This window comes from Elephas maximus, chromosome 17 (genome assembly GCF_024166365.1).
Source record: "Elephas maximus indicus isolate mEleMax1 chromosome 17, mEleMax1 primary haplotype, whole genome shotgun sequence".
NCBI classification, from domain to species: Eukaryota; Metazoa; Chordata; class Mammalia; order Proboscidea; family Elephantidae; genus Elephas; species Elephas maximus.
This window is the reverse complement of record NC_064835.1, coordinates 27,324,488-27,344,580: the sequence shown is the minus strand read 5'-3', so window position 1 is coordinate 27,344,580 and position 20,093 is coordinate 27,324,488. Positions and strand designations below refer to the sequence as shown.

Genomic DNA, 20,093 nt, shown 5'->3' with positions numbered 1-20,093 from the left:
TAGTTGAGTTTTTGCAGTATCACATAGATTTTAGAGATCAGATGCTGATCAGAAATGTCATAGTTAAAATCTTTTTCCCAGTCTGTAGGTAATCTTTTTACTCTTTTGGTGAAGTCTTTGGATGAGCATAGGTGTTTGGATTTTAGGAGCTCCCAGTTATCTAGTTTTTCTTCTGCATTGTTAGTAATGTTTTGTATACTCTTTATGCCATGTATTAGGGCTCCTAACGTTGTCCCTATTTTTTCTTCCATGACCTTTATCATTTCAGATTTTTATATTTAGGTCTTTGATCCATTTTTGAGTTAGATTTTGTGCATGGTGTGAAGTATGGGTCTTGTTTCATTTTTTTGCAGATGGATATCCAGTTATGCCAGCACCATTTGTTAAAAAGACTGTGTTTTCTCCATATAACTGACTTTGGGCCTTTGTCAAATATCAGCTGCTCAATGTGGATGGATTTATATCTGGATTCTCAATTCTGTTCTGTTGCTCTATGTATCTGTTGTTGTACCAGAATCACGCTGTTTTGGCTACTTTGACGGTATAATAGGTTCTAAAATCAGTTAGAGTGAGGCCTCTGACTTTATTTTTTTTCAGCAATGCTTTACTTATCCAGAGCCTCTTTCCCTTCCATATGAAGTTGATGATTTGTTACTCCATCTCATTAAAAAATGTAATTGGAATTTGGATAGGAACTGCATTGTATCTATGGATCGCTCTTGGTAGGATAGACATTGTTACAACATTAAGTCTTCCTGTCCATGAGCACTGGGCACTGGGATCCATGAGCAAGGTATGTTTTTCCACTTATGTAGGTCTCTTTTGGTTTCTTGCAGAAGTGTCTTGTAGTTTTCTTTGTATAGGTCTTTTATGTCTCTGGTAAGATGTATTCCTAAGTATTTTATCTTCTTGGGGGCTACTGTAAATGGTATTGATTTGGTGATTTCCTTTTTGATGTTCTTTTTGTTGGTGTAGAGGAATCCAACCGATTTTGGTATGTTTATCTTGTATCCTGATACTCTGGTGAACTCTTTTATTAGTTCCAGTAGTTTTCTTGGGGATTCTTTAGGGTTTTCTGTGTATAAGATCATGTCATCTGCAAATAGAGATACTTTTACCTCTTCCTTGCCAATCTGGATGCCCTTTATTTCTTTATCTAGCCTAATTGCTCTGGCTAGGACTTTTTTGAGCACAGTGTTGAATAAGAGCAGTGATAAAGGGCATCCTTGTCTAATTTCCCATCTTAAGGGGAATGTTTTCAGACTCTCTCCATTTAGGATGATGTTGGCTGTTGGCTTTGTGTAAATGCCCTTTATTATGTTGAGGAATTTTCCTTCTATTCCTATTTTGCTGAGAGTTTTTATCACGAATGAGTGTTGAACTTTGTCAAATGCCTTTTCTGCATCAATTGATAAGATCATGTGGTTCCTGTCGTTTGTTTTATTTATATGATGGATTACATTAATTGTTTTTCTAATGTTGAGCCATCCCTGCATACCTGGTATGAATCCCACTTGGTCATGGTGAATTATCATTTTTTGATGTTTTGTTGAATTCTATTGGCTAGAATTTTGTTGAGGATTTTTGCATCTAAGTTTATGAGGGATATAGGTCTTTTTTTGTGGTGTCTTTACCTGGTTTTGGTATTAAGGATATACTGGCTTCACAGAATGACTTTGGGAGTATTCTATCCTTTTCTATGCTCTGAAATACCTTTAGTAGTAGTGGTGTTAACTCTTCTCTGAAAGCTTGGTAGAACTCTGCAGTGAAGCCATTCAGGCCAGGGCTTTTTTTTGTTGGGAGTTTTTTTTTTTATATAAATTTTTATTGTGCTTTTAAGTGAAAGTTTACAAATCAAGTCAGTCTGTCACATAAAAACTTATTTACACCTACACCTTGCTACATACTCCCAATTACTCTCCCCCCAATGAGACAGCCCGTTCCCTCCTTCCACTCTCTCTTTTCGTGTCCATTTTGCCAGCTTCTAAGCTCCTCTGTTGGGAGTTTTTTTTATTAAGTTTTCAATCTCTTCTTTTGTTATGGGTTTATTTAGTTGTTCTACCTCTGTTTGTGTTAGTTTAGGTAGGTAGTGTGTTTCTTGAAATTTGTCCATTTCCTCTAGGTTTTCAAATTTGTTAGAGTACAATTTTTTGTAGTAATCTGGTATGATTCTTTTAATTTCAGTTGGGTCTGTTGTAATATCACCCATCTCATTTCTTTTTTGGGTTATTTGCTTCCTCTCCTGTTTTTCTTTCGTCAGTTTGGCCAATGGTTTATCAATTTTGTTAATTTTTTCAGAGAACCAGCTTTTGGTTTTGTTAACTCTTTCAATTGTTTTTCTGTTTTCTATTTCATTTTTTTTTTTTTTTTTAGCTCAGCTCTAATTTTTATTATTTGCTTTCTTCTGGTGCCTGAGGGTTTCTTTTGTTGCTCTCTATTTGTTCAAGCTGTAGGGATAATTCTTTGATTTTGGCCCTTTCTTCCTTTCGTATGTTTACATTTATTGAAGTGTTTTCATTCTCATTGGATTCTATGATTTCTCTGTCCAGCGTTCTAGTCTTATATCTGATATTGTTGATTTTCTAACCAGAGAATACCCTTTAGTATTTCTTGTAGTTTTGGTTTGGTTTTTATGAATCCCCTAACCTTCTGTTTATCTACAAATGTCTTAGTTTCGCCTTCATATTTGAGAGACAATTTTGCTGGATACATGATTCTTGGCTGGAAATTTTTTTTTCCTTCAATTTTTTAAATAAGTCATCCCATTGCCTTTTTGCCTGCTTGGTTTCTGCTGAGTAGTCTGAGCTTATTCTTATTGGTCTCTTTTGTAGGTGACTTTTCATTTATCCCTAGCTGCTCTTAAAATTCTCTATCTTTGGTTTTGGCAAGTTTGATTATAATATGTCTTAGTGACTTTTTTTTTTTAAGATCTACGTTATGTGGAGTTTGATGAGCATCTTGGATGGAAATCTTCTCTTTCACAATATCAGGGAAATTTTCTGCCCAAAAAATCTTCAACAATTCTCTCTGTATTTTCTGTTATCCCTCCCTGTTCTGGTACTCCAATCCCACATAGGTTATTTCTCTTGGTAGAGTCCCACATGATTCGTAGGGTTTCTTCATTTTTTTTTTAATTCTTTTATCTGATTTTTCTTCAGTTATATTAGTGCCAAGTGCTTTATCTTCAGTCTCACCAATTCTGGCTTCCACCTACTCAACTCTGTTCCTCTTACTTTCTATGGAGTTGTCTAATTCTGTAATTTTATTGTTAATCTTCTGAATTTCTGATTGCTGTCTCTTCATGGATTCTTGCTGCTTATTAGATTTTTCATTATATTCTTGAATAGCCTTTTTAATTTCTTCAACTGTTTTATCTGTGTGTGCCTTGGCTTGTTCTGTGTATTGCCTGATCTCCTTCCTGATCTCGTTCCTGATGTCTTGAAGAGTTCTGCATATTAACCTTTTATATTCTGCATCTGGTAACTCCAGAAAGGCACCTTCACCCAGAAGATCCCTTGATTCTTTCAGAGCTTGTTGAAGTGATCATGATCTGTTTCTTTATGTGATTTGATATTGACTGTTGTCTCCAAGCCATCTATAAGTCATTATATTAGTTTATTTTGTGTTTTCTTACTGTATCCTAGCTTCTTGCTTTGTGTTGTTTTGATATGCCCAAATAGGTTGTTTGAGTGAGCTAGCTTGATTATTTTCACCTTTAAAGCTCTGACGTCCTGTCACCAGATGGCTAGAGCTGTTATCATGTATATCAGCCTGTGAGTCCATTCACTTTTCTTGTACGAATTCAGCTCAGGTGTCCAGGTAGCTGATCATCAAGTGTGTTGTACAAGTTCTGTCCTATAGTCTTAGGGGCACAGGGGTGATTGGTGTAGGTACCGGTATCTGGTTGCAGCAGGGGGTTATGCTCTGAACAATGCAGGGGGCTGAGAACCATCCCCCAAATGTCTGTGAGGAAAGCATGTCCCTGTTCCCTAGAGCATACAGGTGGGTAGGTTCTGCAGATGGCAACTACTGCATTTGTTTGTAAGGACTGGGAGGTACCAGGCTGAGTGCAGCACAACTAGACGGTGCCAGGCTACCACCACCAACTGCTCTGACAGGGATCATAACAGAGGGTCCCAGACAGAGCTGGAGAAGAACATGGAACACAATTCTAACTCAGAAAAACAAACAAAAAAGACCAGACCTACTGGTCTGACAGAGACTGGAGAAACCCTACAGTATGGCCCACGGAAACCCTTATAGCTTAGTAATGAAGTCACTCCTGAAGTTCACCCCTCAGCCAAAGATTAGACAGCCCCAGAAAACAAAAACCAGACTAAATGGGCACATCAGCCCAGAGGCAAGGATGAGAAGGCAGGAGGGAACAGGAAAGCTGGTAATAAGAAGCCCAAGGTTGAGAATGGGAGAGTGTTGACTATTGTGCAGCTGACAACCAATGTCACAAAACAGTACGTGTAATAATTGTTTAGTGAGAAGCTAGTTTGTTCTGTAAACCTTCATCTAAACTACAATAAAAAAATCAACAAAACAAGCGTTATTCAAAATGATATGACTATTACGTAGATAATCCAAAGGATTCTAAACTATTAGGATTAATAAATAAACTTAGCAAGGCTACTTAATATAAAGTCATAGAATATAATGACTATAAAATAAACATGTTTTGTATATACTATACAAAAATATTAGAAAAGCTTTTATTTTTAAATACGTTGATTCAAAGACTCATCACTATTAAAATGCCAATTCTCCTCAAATTGATCTATAGACTCAACACTATCTCAACCAAAATCTCATCAGGGTATTTTTTAGAAATTGACAAGCTGATTCTAAAATTTGTATGGAAATACAATGGGCAAAAAATTGCTAACACAATGTGAAAAAGCACCCAGTCAGAGGACTTACAAAATGAGGTAGCAATATTTTTATATAACTATAGTAATTAGGCAGTGTGGGTGTTGGTACAGGAGTAGACAGAGTAGATAAAGACAGAGTCCAGAAACAGGCCCACAAATATAGACATTTGATTTATGACCAAGGTTCCACGACAGAGTAATGAAGAATAGTCTTTGAGCAAATGGTTCTGGAACAATTGGCTATTCATAAGGCAAAAATTAGAACTTGACCCTCCCACTTTACACTATGCACAAAAACAAAGTCTACATGTACCCTAAATTGAAATGGAATAGGTAAAACACCGAAGCTCCTAGAAGATAAAATAGACACATACTTTCATGACTTAGGGATAGGCAACAATTTCTTAAATATTCACAAGCACAGATCATAAAGCAATAAAATGAAAAAGTGGACAACATTAAAATTAGGAACTCAAAAATACTATTAAATTGGTGAAAATTCAAAATCTTGGAGTGGGTCTTCTCTCCCATTCTGAGACTTGCATTTTCACTAATCTAATACACACACACACATACATGTATAGAGTGGGAGACAACACAACAAAAAATCAGCAAAAACTTGAGACACGTCACAAGAGTATATCCAAAACGGTCAACATAGGAAAAGGCACTCAACTTCATTAATGATCACAGAAATTCAATGTAAAACCCATTGATATACCCCTTCACACACACACAGTAGGATGGCTAAAATTAAGATGGGATAAGAAGAGCAAGTATTGATGAGCATGTAATGCAGACAGCTGGTGTTCTTTTATACTGTTGAGAGAGTATAATTGACAATATTTTGCAAAAGCTTACTGCAGTATCTCCTAAAGCTGAACTTTAACATGCTTGAAATCTCAGAAATTATACTCCTAAGTATATACCCCACAGAAACGTGAACACATGTGAACCTAAAAATATACACAATCATGTTCATAAACACTATTTGACATAGCTTAAAAAAAAAAAAGAAACCATCTAAATGCCTACCCTATGAGAATACATTAAAATTGGTATACATACAATGGCATACTAGTTAGTAATAAAAATGATCAAACTATGCCACATGCAACCAAATGCGTGAATTTCACTAACCCAATAAAACGTAGTCATCAATGCATGCATACGCTAATAAAGTTCAAAAATGGCAAAAGTAATCCATGACAAAAATCATGGTGGCAGGAGGCAGAGTCAAGATGGCTGAATAGACAGACGTTTCTGGCAAGCCCTCTTTACAACAAAGACCTGAAAAAAACAAGTGAAACGAGTATATTTACAACAAGCTAGGAGCCCTGAGCATCAAAGGCAAGCTTAGAAAACAAACAGAGGGGCAGAAGGAGGAAGAGACAGTTTAGAAGCAGAGAGGAGTTACTGGACCTGAATCGCGGGGAGCCCTCAGGCACCATTCCTGGAGCAGCGGCGGTGGCAGGCTGGTACTAGCGTTCGGCCACAGTTTCCTCACGGAGAAGCAGCCAGACTCATAGCCTAGTCACACCTCCGGAACCAGAGAAGAATGGCGCTCTCACCAAAAGCTAAGTACTTGCATATATGTTATCATTCCCCCCACCAAACCACCCCCAAGCCAGCTTCAGCACTGAATTCCCTAGGACTGAATTCCCTTGAGCCATCCTCCCGGCCTTGGAGTAGGGAAAAGTTTGCAATTGGGGGAAAAGATAATTTGCCAGCCCCACTAACCGGGGAAGCTCAGGACAGAACTGGCTCCGGAACCTGAGAACGGCACTCTCGGCAAAAGCTAAGTACTTGCGTATATTTTACTGCTACCTCACCCACCCCCAACCCGGCTTCAGCGGCTGAATCCCTAGGCCTGAGATAGACACTGGTGAGCACCTGGAGCCGTCCTCCCAGCCTTGGGGAAGGAAAAAATTTCCAACTGGGGGGAAAAGATAATTTGCTAGCTCCATTAACTGGGGGAGCTCAGGACAGAAGCGGCTCCTGTCCAGGCAAAAACCATCTGTGGACCTTGAGTACCTTTCCCTTCTGCATGGACCTGTGTGGGCCTATTTTGGGAGAATAGGCCCTTGTTGGCAAACTCCAACCATTTCAGCCGTGCGGTGGAGAGGTGGGTGTTTGACATTTGACATTGCTTTGCCTATTAAACAAGGTCCTCACCAACCCACATCAGGGACCTACGGATGGGTGGCTCCACATGGGTCGCCCAGCCACCCGCAACAGGGGTCCAGGGATAACTGGTACCTCCCAGTCCTTACAACAAAATCTTTGGGTGCCCATGGCCCCTCTGCAGAGCCCACCCACCAGCACGCCCTAGGGAACAGAGATGAGTTTTCCTCAGAGACACTTGGGGGTCGGTTCTCAGCCCCCTGCCTTGTTAAGAGAGTGACCCCCTGCTGCAATCAGATACAGGTATATGCGCCAATCATCCCACCCCTCTAAGACTGTAGGATAGAGCCTGTACCACACACTTGATATCAGCTACCTGGAAGCCTGAGCTGAATTCATACAAGAAAACTGAATGGACTCCTAGACTGATATACCTGATAACAGCTCTAGCCAGCTGGGGACAGGACGCCAGAGCTCCAAAGGCGAAAATAATCAAGCTAGCTCACTCAAGCAACCCATAGGGGTATACCAAAACAAAACAAAGCAAGCAGCTATGACACAGTAAGCAAGCATAAAGTAATACAATAACTTATAGATGGCTTGGAGACAACAGTCAATATCAAGTCACATAAAGAAACGGCCATGATCACCTCAACAGGCTCTCAAAACAAAGAATCCAGGGATCTTTTAGATGAAAGTGCATTCCTGGAATTACCAGATGCAGAATACAAAACTTTAATATACAGAACCCTTCAAGACATCAGGAAGGAAATGAGGCAATACGTAGAACAAGCCAAGCAACACACAGATAAAGCAACTGAAGAAATCATAAAGATTATTCAGGAACATAATGAAAAGTTTAATAAGCTGGAAAAATCCATAGACAGACAGCAATCAGAAATTCAGAAGGTTAACAATAAAATTACAGAATTAGATAACTCAATAGAAAGTCAGAGAAGCAGAATTGAGCAAGTAGAAGCTAGAATTTCTGAACTTGAAGATAAATCACATGGCACTAATATATTTGAAGAAAAATCAGATAAAAGAATTAAAAAAAATGAAGAAACCTTAAGAATCATGTGGGACTCTATCAAGAGAAATAACCTATGAGTGATTGGAGTACCAGAACAGGGAGGGATAACAGAAAATACAGAGAAAATTGTTGAGGATTTGTTGGCAGAAGACTTCCCTGATATTGTGAAAGATGAAAAGATATCTACCCAAGATGCTCATCGAACTCCACACAAGGTAGATCTGAAAAGAAAGTCAAGACATATTATAATCAAGCTTGCCAAAACCAAAGATAAAAAGACAATTATAAGAGCAGCGAGGGATAAAAGAAAAGTCACCTACAAGGGACGGCCAATAAGAATAAGCTCGGACTACTCAGCAGAAACCATGCAGGCAAGAAGGCAATGGGATGACATATTTAAAAAATTGAAGGAAAAAAATTGCCTGCCAAGAATCATATATCCATCAAAACTGTCCCTTAAATATGAAGGTGAAATTAAGACATTTCCAGATAAACACAAGTTGAGGGAATTCGTAAAAACCAAACCAAAACTACAAGAAATACCAAAGGGAGTTCTTTGGTTAGAAAATCAATAATATCAGGTATCGACCCAAGACTAGAACACTGAGCAGAGCAATCAGAAGTCAACCCAGACAGGGAAATCCAAAAAAAAAAAAAAGCCCAACACAGGGTAACGGTGATGTTATTACATAAAGGAAGACCACATTAAAATAATAAAGAGGGACTAAGAAATGTAACCATACACCTTCCATATGGAGAGGAAGATACGATGATAAAAAGAAATAAAAGTTAGTTATAAATTTAGAAAAAAAGGGGTAAATAATAAGGTAACCACAAAGGAGACAAACTATCTTACTCATCAAAATAAAATACAAGGGAAAAATACAGACTCAGCAGAAACAAAATTGACAACAAATGTGAGGTAAGGACAATATATAGAGAAAATCTACTCAGCACATAAAATCAAGTGGGAAAAAGAAATTGTCAAGACACAAAAAAATGATAGCACTAAATTCATACCTATCCATAATTACCCTGAATGTAAATGGACTAAATGCAGCAATAAAGAGACAGAGAGTGGCAGAATGGATTAAATAAGAAGATCCGTTTATATGCTGCTTACAAGAGACACACCTTAGACTTAGAGACACAAACAAACAAAAACTCAAAGGATGGAAAAAAATATATCAAGCAAACAACAATCAAAAAAGAGCAGGAGTGGCAATATTAATTTCTGACAAAATAGACTTTAAAGTTAAATCCATCAGAAAGGATAAGGAAGGACACCATATAATGATTAAAGGGACAATATACCAAGAAGATATAACCATATTAAATATTTATGCACCCAATGACAGGGCTGCAAGATACATGAAACAAACTCTATCAGCATTGAAAAGTGAGATAGACAGCTTCACGATAATAGTAGGAGACTTCAACACACCGCTTTCGGTGAAGGGCAGGACATCCAGAAAGAAGCTCAATAAAGACATGGAAGATCTAAATGCCACAACCAACCAACGTGACCCTGTAGGCATATACAGAACACTCCACCCAACAGCAACCAACTAGACTTTCTTGTCTAGTGCACATGGAACAGTCTCTAGAATAGACCACATATTAGGTCATAAAGCAAGCCTTAGCAGAATCCAAAACATTGAAATATTACAAAGCATCTTCTCTGACCATAAGGTCATAAAAGTGGAAATCAAAAACAGGAAAAGCAGGGAAAAGAAATCAAACTTTTGGAAACTGAACAATACCCGGCTCCAAAAAGACTGGATCATAGAGGACGTTAAGGATGGAATAAAGAAATTCATAGAATCCAATGAGAATGAAAACACTTCTTATCAGAGCATTTGGGACACAGCAAAAGCAGTGCTCAGAGGCCAATTTATATCAATAAATGCAGACATCCAAAAAAAGAAAGGGCCAAAATCAAAGAACTATCCCTACAACTTGAACAAATAGAAAGAGAGCAACAAAAGAAACCCACAGGTACCAGAAGAAAACAAATAATAAAAATTAGAGCTGAGCTAAATGAAATAGAAAACAGAAAAACAATTGAAAGAATTAACAAGACCAAAAGCTGGGTTTTTGAAAAACTCAACAAAATTGATAAACCATTGGCCAAACTGACAAAAGAAAAGCAGGAGAGGAAGCAAATAACCTGAATAAGAAATGAGATGGGCGATATTACAACAGACCCAACTGAAATTAAAAAAATCATATCAGATTACTATGAAAAACCATACTCAAACAAATTTGAAAACCTAGAAGAAATGGATGAATTCCTAGAAACACACTACCTACCTAAACTAACACAAACAGAGGTAGAACAACTAAATCGACCCATTACAAAAGAAGAGATGGAAAAGGTAATCAAAACACTCCCAACAAAAAAAAGCCCTGGTCCGGATGGCTTCACTCCAGAGTTCTACCAAACTTTCAGAGAAGAGTTAACACCACTACTACTAAAGGTATTTCAGAGCATAGAAAAGAATGGAATACTACCAAACTCATCCTATGAAGCTACCATATCCCTGATACCAAAACCAGGTAAAGACACCACAAGAAAAGAAAATTATAGACCTATATCCCTCATGAATGTAGATGCAAAAATCCCCAACAAAATTCTAGCCAATAGAATTCAAAATTTTTTTTTTCTATCAAAAAAATAATTCACCATGGCCAAGTGGGATTCATACCAGGTATGCAGGGATGGTTCAACACTAGAAAAACAATTAATGTAATCTACCCCATAAATAAAACAAAAGACAAGAATCACATGTTTTTTTAATTTTATTTTTATATCTTATATTTTATAAGTGAACAAAACAAAAATATTTCATGCACACATACAAGGAAGAAATACTCATAACAATTACAGTCTTCATTTCTACAACTGGTTACATGGTCATAGCTGGTATTTAGAACTATCTTCCACCACAACCCATTCCATATTCTCTTTACCTTCAACAAGCACCTCAGTTAGTCGTGGTTCTTTACCTGGTGGGGTGAGCCAAACCTTGATTCTTGAAGGGCCTGAGCCATTAGTAGTCATGTCAGAATTGGGTTACTGCAGTTTTCTATTGACTTTAAACACAAGGCATGGAAGTACCAAGAGACATGCTAAGGGATCTCTTGTATTCCAGACATACTTTTCTTTACCTCCATTATGTAATATCAATCCGATTTCCTCTTGATAATCAGGATCAATCATACCAACCAACACAGTAACTCCCTTGTTTGCTTGTGGATCCAGAGGCACGAGGAGCCCAAAGTGGCTGGGTGGCATTCTTAACTACCAGTTCAATGGAATCAGTGATGTGTCTCCTGGTAAGCACTCTACCCTTTGGAACTAAGACCTCTAGACCCTCAGATCATAGGGTCACAGAGACAGGAAGCAAAAGTTTTGCCAGTGGGTCACCAGGGGTAATGGTGAGTGGCGCCACTCAAATTTCCACCCCTTGATTCCTGGACCCATGAATCCCGATGTCTTACTTATCTAGTGCTACCATAACAGAAATACCACAAGTGGATGGCTTTAACGAAGATAAATTTATTTCCTCACAGTATAGTAGGATGAAAGTCCGAATTCAAGGCGTCAGCTCCAAGGGAAGGTTTTCTCTCTCTGTCGGCTCTGGAGGAATGTCCTTGTCCTCAATCTTCCCATGGTCAAGGAGCTTCTCAGGAACAGGGACCTCAGGTCCAAAGGATGCCCTCTGCTACTGGTGCTGCTTTCTTGGTGGTATGAGGTAAGAATCACATGATTTTATCAATTGATGCAGAAAAGGCATTTGACAAAGTTCAACACTCATTCATGATAAAAACTCTCAGCAAAATAGGAATAGAAGGAAAATTTCTCAACATAAAAAAGGGCATTTATACAAAGCCAACAGCTACCATCACCCTAAATGGAGAAAAAAAAAAAATTTTTTTTTTTTTTTTTAACGGAGAGCGCCTGAAAACATTCCCATTGAGATCGGGAACCAGACAAGGATGCCCTTTATCACCACTCTTATTCAACATTGTGCTGGAAGTCCCAGCCAGAGCAATTAGGCTAGATAAAGAAATAAAGGGCATCCAGATTGGCAAGGAAGAAGTCAAAGAATCTCTATTTGCAGATGACATGATCTTATACACAGAAAACCCTAAGGAATCCTCCAGAAAACTACTGAAACTAATAGAAGAGTTCAGCAGAGTATCAGGATACAAGATAAACATACAAAAAGCAGTTGGATTCCTCTACACCAACAAAAAGAACATTGAAGAGGAAATCACCACATCAATGCCATTTACAGTAGCTCCCAAGAAGATAAAATACTTAGGAATAAATCTTACCAGAGATGTAAAAGACTTATACAAAGAAAACTACAGTACACTTCTGCAAGAAAACAAAGGAGACTTACATAAGTGGAAGAACATACCGTGCTCATGGATAGGAAGACTTAACATTATAAAAATGTCTATTCTACCAAAAGCGATCTATACATTTAATGCAATTCTGATCCAAATCCCAAGGACATTCTTTAATGAGATGGAGAAACAAATCACGAATTTCATATGGAAGGGAAAGAGGCCCCGGATAAGTAAGGCATTACTGAAAAGGAAGAACAAAGTAGGAGGCCTTACTTTACCTGATTTTAGAACCTATTATACTGCCACAGTAGTCAAAACAGCCTGGTTACTGGTAAAACAACAGATACATGGACCAATGGAACAGAATTGAGAATCCAGACATAAATCCTTCCACATATGAGCAGTTGATACTTGACAAAGGCCCCAAAACAGTTAAATGGGGAAAAGACAGTCTTTTTAACAAATGGTGCTGGCATAACTGGATATCCATCTGCAAAAAAATGAAACAAGACCCATACCTCACTCCATGCACAAAAACTAACCTAAAATGGATCAAAGACTTAAATACAAAATCTAAAATGATACAGATCATGGAAGAAAAAATAGGGACAACGTTAGGAGCCCTAATACATGGCATAAACAGTATACAAAACATTACAAAGAATGTAGAAGAAAAACCAGATAACTGGGAGCTCCTAAAAATCAAACACCTATGCTCATCCAAAGACTTCACCGAAAGAGTAAAAAGACTACCTACAGACTGGGAAAAAATTTTTAGCTATGACATTTCTGATCAGCGCCTGATCTCTAAAATCTACATGATACTGCAAAAACTCAACTGCAAAAAGACACATAACCCAATTAAAAAATGGGCAAAAGATATGAATAGAAACTTCACTAAAGAAGACATTCAGGTAGCTAAGAGAAATATGAGGAAATGTTCACGATCATTAGCTATTAGAGAAATGCAGATCAAAACTACAATGAGACTTCATCTCACTCCAACAAGGCTGGCATTAATCCAAAAAACACAAAATAATAAATGTTGGAGAGGCTGTGGAGAGATTGGAACACCTGTACACTGCTGGTGGGAATGTCAAATGGTACGACCACTTTGGAGATCGATTTGGCGCTTCCTTAAAAAGTTAGAAATAGAACTACCACTACCATATGATCCAGCAATCCCATTCCTTGGAATATATCCTAGAGAAATAAGAGCCTTTACACGAACAGATATATGCACACCCATGTTTACTGCAGCACTGTTTACAATAGCAAAAACATGCAAGCAACCAAGGTGCCCATCAACGGATGAATGGATAAATACATTAGGGTATATTTGCACAATGGAATACTACACATCGATAAAGAACAGTGAAGAATCTGTGAAACATTTCATAACATGGAGGAACCTGGAAAGCATTATGCTGAGTGAAATTAGTTGCAAAAGGACAAATATTGTCCTATTATAAGAACTTCAGAAATAGTTTAAACTGAGAAGAAAACATTCGTTCGTGGTTACGAGGGGGTGAGGGAGGGAGGGTGGGAGAGGGGTATTCACTAATTAGATAGTAGATAAGAACTACTTTAGGTGAAGGAAAAGACAGCACACAATACAGGGGAGGTCAGCACAATTGGACTAAACCAAAAGCAAAGAAGTTTCCTGAATAAACTGAATGCTTCAAAGGCCAGTGAAGCAGGGGCAGGGGTCTGGGGACCATGGTTTCAGGGGACATCTAAGTCAACTGGCATAAGAAAATCTATTAAGAAAACATTCTGCATCCCACTTTGAAGAGTGGCATCTGGGGTCTTAAACGCTAGCAAGCAGCCATCTAAGATGCATCAATTGGTCTCAACCCACCTGGATCAAAGGAGAACGAAGAACACCAAGGACACAAGGTGATTACGAGCCCAAGAGACAGAAAGGGCCACATGAACTAGCGACTACATCATCCTGAGACCAGAAGAACTAGATGGTGGCTGGCTACAACAGATGACTGCCCTGACAGGGAACAGAACAGAGAACCCCTGAGGGAGCAGGAGAGCAGTGGGATGCTGACCCCAAATTCTCATAAGACCAGTCTTAATGGTCTGACTGAGACTGGAAGGACCCCGGTGGTCATGGCCCCCAGACCTTCTGTTGCCCCAGGACAGGAACCATTCCCGAAGCCAACTCTTCAGACATGGGTTGGACTGGACAATGGGTTGGTTGGAGAGGGATGCTGGTGAGGAGTGAGCTTCTTAGATCAGGTGGACACTTGAGACTATGTTGGCATCTCCTGTCTGGAGGGGAGATGAGAGGGTGGAGGGGGTTAGAAGCTGGCGAAAAGGACACGAAAAGAGATGGTGGAAGGAGAGAGCAGGCTGTCTCATTAGGGGGAGAGTAATTGGGAGTGTGTGGCAGGGTGTATATATTTTTTCTGGGTAGCAGGGTATATATGGGTTTTTGTGTGAGAGAGTGACTTGATTTGTAAACTTTTACTTAAATCACAATAAAAATTATTTTAAAAAACAAAATAAAAAGCTAGGCATGGAGGAACACCTGATTAGACAAAATGGGATATCTTTTTCAGAAAATCCAGAAAGATTCAGAGAAGAGTTTGTTAAGCTTAGTCTTAACTTTGCTCTTAGCTGGCAGGATGTGATAGTAATCTTAACCACCTGTTGCACTACTGTTAAGAAAAACAGAATACTTGCAAAGGCAAGAGAACAAGCTTTATTCTCACCAATCCTAGGCACAATATTCTGAGATCAGGGGATGAGGCAGTTCCTGGGACAGACTGTAAGTGGGATTATCAGGACGGACTAGATTTGGCAAGAGTGAAACATTTTTTGACCTGTGTTGTTGAAGGAATGCAGAAGTGCATTCATAAGCCTATTAACTATTTAAAAATCAAAGAGGTAACTCAAGGAAAGGAGGAAAACCCGGCAGCTTCCTTGAGTAGGCTGACAGCGAATTTTAAGAAGTTTACTAACATAGACCCAGAGGCACCAGAGCCTGCCCCCCTACTGGATATACATTTTGTAACTCAGAGTGCCCCAGACATTAGAAGGAAGCTCCAGAAGTTAGAGGCTGGACCCCAGACCCCATTGTCCAAACTGGTAGAAGTCTATAAGGTTTTCAACAACACAGATAAGGTGGGGGAAGAGAGGAAAGATAAAAAGAATAGAAAAGAAAGCCCAGTTGTTGGCTGCAGTTATTCAGGAGCCACCTCAAGGTAAACCCCAGGGTAAGCAGCAGACTGACCAGACCATGAAGCCCCCTACCAGGGTCACCAGCAAACCTGGGGCCCCAACAGCGTGCGTAGTGCAAAAAGGAGGGACACTGGAAAAGGGAGTGCCCGGACCATCCCCAGCCAGGGCAGCCAGGATGCTACCCTAGTCACAACCCTAAGTTGCAAATGCCATGAATTTCTGAGTGATGAGGCCCAGAGGACTGCCTGGCTCCGCCAGGACAACAACACAGGTCTCCACCACCCCGTGGAACCTCAGGTTACCTTTGATGTGGTAGGTAGGAAAACTGAATTTTTACTTGATACAGGAGCAGCCTACTCTGTCTGGACCAAATACTGTTGGTAAACTCTCCAGTCATGATTGTGTGACAGTCTCAGACCAAGAGGTTTACATTCCCCTTATCCTGTGATAAGGGGAATGTAATGTGTACTTTATCTCATTCTTTCCTATATGTACCTGAATGTCTAGTCCCTTTGCTCTGCAGGGACCTGTTAACTAATTAGGGGCTACTGTTTTCCTTTCCGGGTATCAGGTCACTGTGGAAATAGATAAAAGCCAAGGAGGGGGACTTCTAGCACTCCTTGAGACAGAGGGCTCTGCAAAAAAGATACCTAATATCCCTCAATATATCCTAGCAAAAGTGAACCCTCTAGTTTGGAATGCGAATCAGCTAGGAAAAACCAACAATGGCAATCCTGTCCAAGTTGAACTAAAATCAGGAGGTGCTCTCCCCTGGCAAATTCAATATGTTCTTAAGCCAGAGGTGAGAGCTGGGATTCAGCCAGTATTAGAAAGGCTCTTAGACAAGGATTCATTGAACCTTGCCAATACCCTTGTAACACTCCTATTTTACTTTTTAAAAAATCTAATGGAGAATATTGCTTTGTGCAAGATTTAAGAGCAGTAAATGAGGCTGTAGTGAAGATCCACTGGTCCCCAACCCATACACCCTGCTTACTTAGGTACCTGCAGCCACCTCCTATTTTACTGTGCTAGATTTAAAAGATGCTTTCTTTTGTGTGCCCCTGCATTCTGACTCCCAGGAGTTATTTGCTTTTGAATGGGAAGACCCAGGCACCAGGGAAGGAACTCAGTTAAAGTGGACAGTTCTCCCTCAGGGTTTTAAAAACTCTCCCCACCTATTTGGTTTGACTTTAACTAAAGATCTCAGAGACTTAGAGCTAGAAAGAGGAATATTGCTCCAATATGTGGATGACTTACTGATAGGCAGTAAAGATAAAGACAGTTCAGACAAGAATACTATTAAGATCCTGACTCATTAGGGGGAGATCAATTGGGGGTATGTAGCAAGGTGTATATAAGTTCTTGTGTGAGAGACTGACTTGATTTGTCAACTTTCACTTAAAGCACAATAAAAATTAAAAAAAAAAAAAAGTTCCTGAATCATTTGGCAAATCGGGGCTACAGGGTTCCCTCTGAGAAGGCTCAGGTTACTCAACAAGAAGTGAAATATTTGGGGTTTCAGCTCTCTCCAGGCACTTGACAATTGCTGCCTGAAAGAAAATTAGCCATAACTTCACTTCCAGCCCCTACCACACAAAAACAACTGTGTGGATTTCTGGGCATGTTTGGGTTCTGTAGGATCTGGATACCCAACTTTGGGCTGATAGCAAAAACCTTATGAGTCCCTAAAAGGAGAAGAGAGCCAATGCTTAGAATGGATTCAGGAGTGCCAAACAGCATTCAAAACCATCAAAATTAGAATTAGGTAGAGCCCTGTCTTTGGGTCTCCCAGATTTAACAAAACCTTTAAGGTTGTATACACATGACAGACAAGGTCAGGCCGTGGGAGTACTCACCCAAGAAATCAGCCCTCTCAGTAGACTGCTTGCTAATTTTTCTAAACAATTACACCCAGTGGCGCAGGGCTGGCCAGCCTGTTTGCCGGCAGTAGCTGCCACCACGATCCCGGTTAAAGAGGCATCTAAGCTTATCTTGGGACAACCTATGGAGGTGCTGACTCCACATCAGGTTCAAACTGTTTTAGAAGTTAAAGGAGGAAACTGGCTTATAGGAGGCAGAATGACCCAGTAACTCTAAAAGTTTGTCAAGTTTTAAATCCTGCCACACTCCTGCCTGCTGTAACCTTGGAAGATAATGAGCTAGCCCAACACTGCACTGAAACAACACACCAAGTCAGGCCCGACCTGAAAGAAAACAACACACCAAGTCACGCCCGACCTGAAAGACAGCTCCTTAGAAAATGCAGACGAAGATCGGTTCACTGATGGGAGTAATTTTATAGAACAAGGAATCCGCAGAACAGGCTATGCCATAGTAAGTTTACATGACATTATAGAGGCATAACCATTACCCCCTCAAACTTCTGCACAAAAAATGAGCTTATTGCCCTTACTCAAGTGCTGCAGTTGGCAAGAGATAAAAAATTAACATATATACAGATTCTAAATATTCCTTTCCTATTATACATGCTCATGGGGCTATTTGGAAAGAAAGAGGGCCTTTCAACTCAAAGAATTCACTCAAGTATGGTAACCTTATTTTAGAGCTTCTAGAGGCAGTACAAGAACTCACTGAAGTGGCTGTTATACATCGTAGAGGACATCAGAAAGAGAACATTCCAATTACTCGAGGCAACAATAAAGCCGATGCTGTCTCTACGAAAGCAGCCTGGGTACAGTCTCCAGCAACCCAGATGACCCTTGTTTCTGATAACAACCTTGCAACCATTGACCCTCAGTACAGTCCTGAAGATGTTCAGGATGCAGAAATTCGGGGATTTGAGAAGCAGGCCAATGGTTCGTACCAAAACGAGAATAAAAGGGTTTACATCTCCAGCAGTCAACTCTGGAAGGTGGTTAAGGCAAGCCATGAGGTTGGTCATTATGGTCAGGAGTCACTGCACCTCCAGCTTAAAACCCTAATACAGGGAAGAAACTTAAAAAGGTGATACAGCAGGTTTCTAAAGGCTGCGAAATATGCTTAAGAAACACTCCAAATACACAGTACACAGTACCTCCTACCTTAATGAAACCTGTTCAGCATCAGGGAACATACTCAGGGGAAGATTGGCAAATAGATTTTACAATGATGCCCTCATGCCAAGGATTCAAATAGCTGTTAGTCTTTGTAGGTACCTTCACAGGATGGTTAGAAGCCTTTCCTGCTAAGACTGAGAAGGCTACCGAAGTATGTAAATGGCTTCTGAAAGAGATCATACCCAGGTTTGGCCTGTCTCTGTCCCTCCACAGTGACAATGGCCCGGCATTTACTGCTAAAATAACTCAGAATTTATCCCAATCCTTCGACGTTACGTATAAGCGCCACTCAGCATGGAGACCTCAGTCCTCAGGAAAGTTGAGTGGATGAGCCAGGCTCTAAAGATGACTCTTGCTAAACTATGTCAGGAAACCCAGGAGACATGGATCAATATGCTACCTATTGCCCTGATTAGAATATGGGCTGCCGCCAGAGAAACTCCAAAATTAAACCCATTTGAACTGACATATGGGAAGCCATTTCTCAAGGAAGATGATCTTTTAGATCAGGAGACACTACAAACATTAAGATATACCATTAATCTGGAAGAAGTGCAGAAAGCACTCCAAGGATATGGCAACCAGATACTCCCTGAACCTTTAAAGGATGACTTGCTTAAGTTCCAACCAGGAGACTTGATGCTTCTGAAAACCTGGCAAGAGGGAAGCCCAGGAGACTAACTGGCTGAAAAATGGGTAGGCCCATATCAGGTGTTATTAACAACACCTTCTGCTCTCAGGTTAAAAGAAGTCACTCTGTGGGTCCATCATTCTTGCCTCAAACCTTTTTCTCCACCTGAAAACCTTGGGGCATCTTCCATAAATCAAGAATCAACACCTGTGAACTAGTTGAAGGACTTAAGTGGTTGTTCAAGAGACAAAACAACGACCAGTAGGTAAGTATCATAAAAATAAGCATTGTAGAGATATTAAGAATTGTTTTTACTCTAACCTTTTTACTAAGTCTTAAATTAACCTTTGCTTGCATTATTCCTCTTTCTGGACAAGCTTATGTGCACTGATGTATGCCTTAGTGAATTAGTACCTTCAAGCTGAGTGTCCCGAAAATGTACAAACAGTGTCAGTAACCAGTTTCACTCTCATACTGCCTCTGACCTGACCAAACGAGATACCCGGTATATTCTGTCCTGCCTCTAACCTTTTTGGAGAGACTACGGTTTAGGTTTAATTGCACTGCAGTGATTAACTAAAGTACCCCAGCCCGCATACGCCTACGGCCATTTTTGAGGGGACTGCTAAATAAATCATAAAAAACGAAACCCAGTGCTGTCAGTCGATTCCAACTCATAGCGACCCTATAGGACAGAGGAGAACTGCCCCATAGAGTTCCCAAGGAGCGCCTGGCGGATTTGAACTGCCAACCCGTTGGTTAGCAGCCTTAGCACTTAACCACTACACCACCAGGATTTCCCCAAATAAATC

General features: G+C 39.9%; 1 protein-coding gene across 6 annotated transcripts in view; it reads right to left on the bottom strand.

Annotated features, from left to right (window-relative positions):
- Positions 1 to 10,983: 10,983 nt before the first annotated feature.
- The window catches only part of CCDC15 (coiled-coil domain containing 15), a 124,520-nt gene continuing 115,410 nt past the window's right edge, over positions 10,984 to 20,093 (bottom strand). For 3 of the 6 annotated variants that reach the window (XM_049856683.1, XM_049856686.1, XM_049856688.1), the window contains one exon: positions 10,986 to 11,778. In XM_049856683.1, the coding sequence (XP_049712640.1) occupies positions 11,642 to 11,778 (137 nt within the window). In that variant the 3' untranslated portion in view covers positions 10,986 to 11,641. Of the gene's footprint in view, positions 11,779 to 20,093 lie in introns of all 6 variants that reach the window. The other 3 variants (XM_049856687.1, XM_049856684.1, XM_049856690.1) reach the window with 2 other exon arrangements.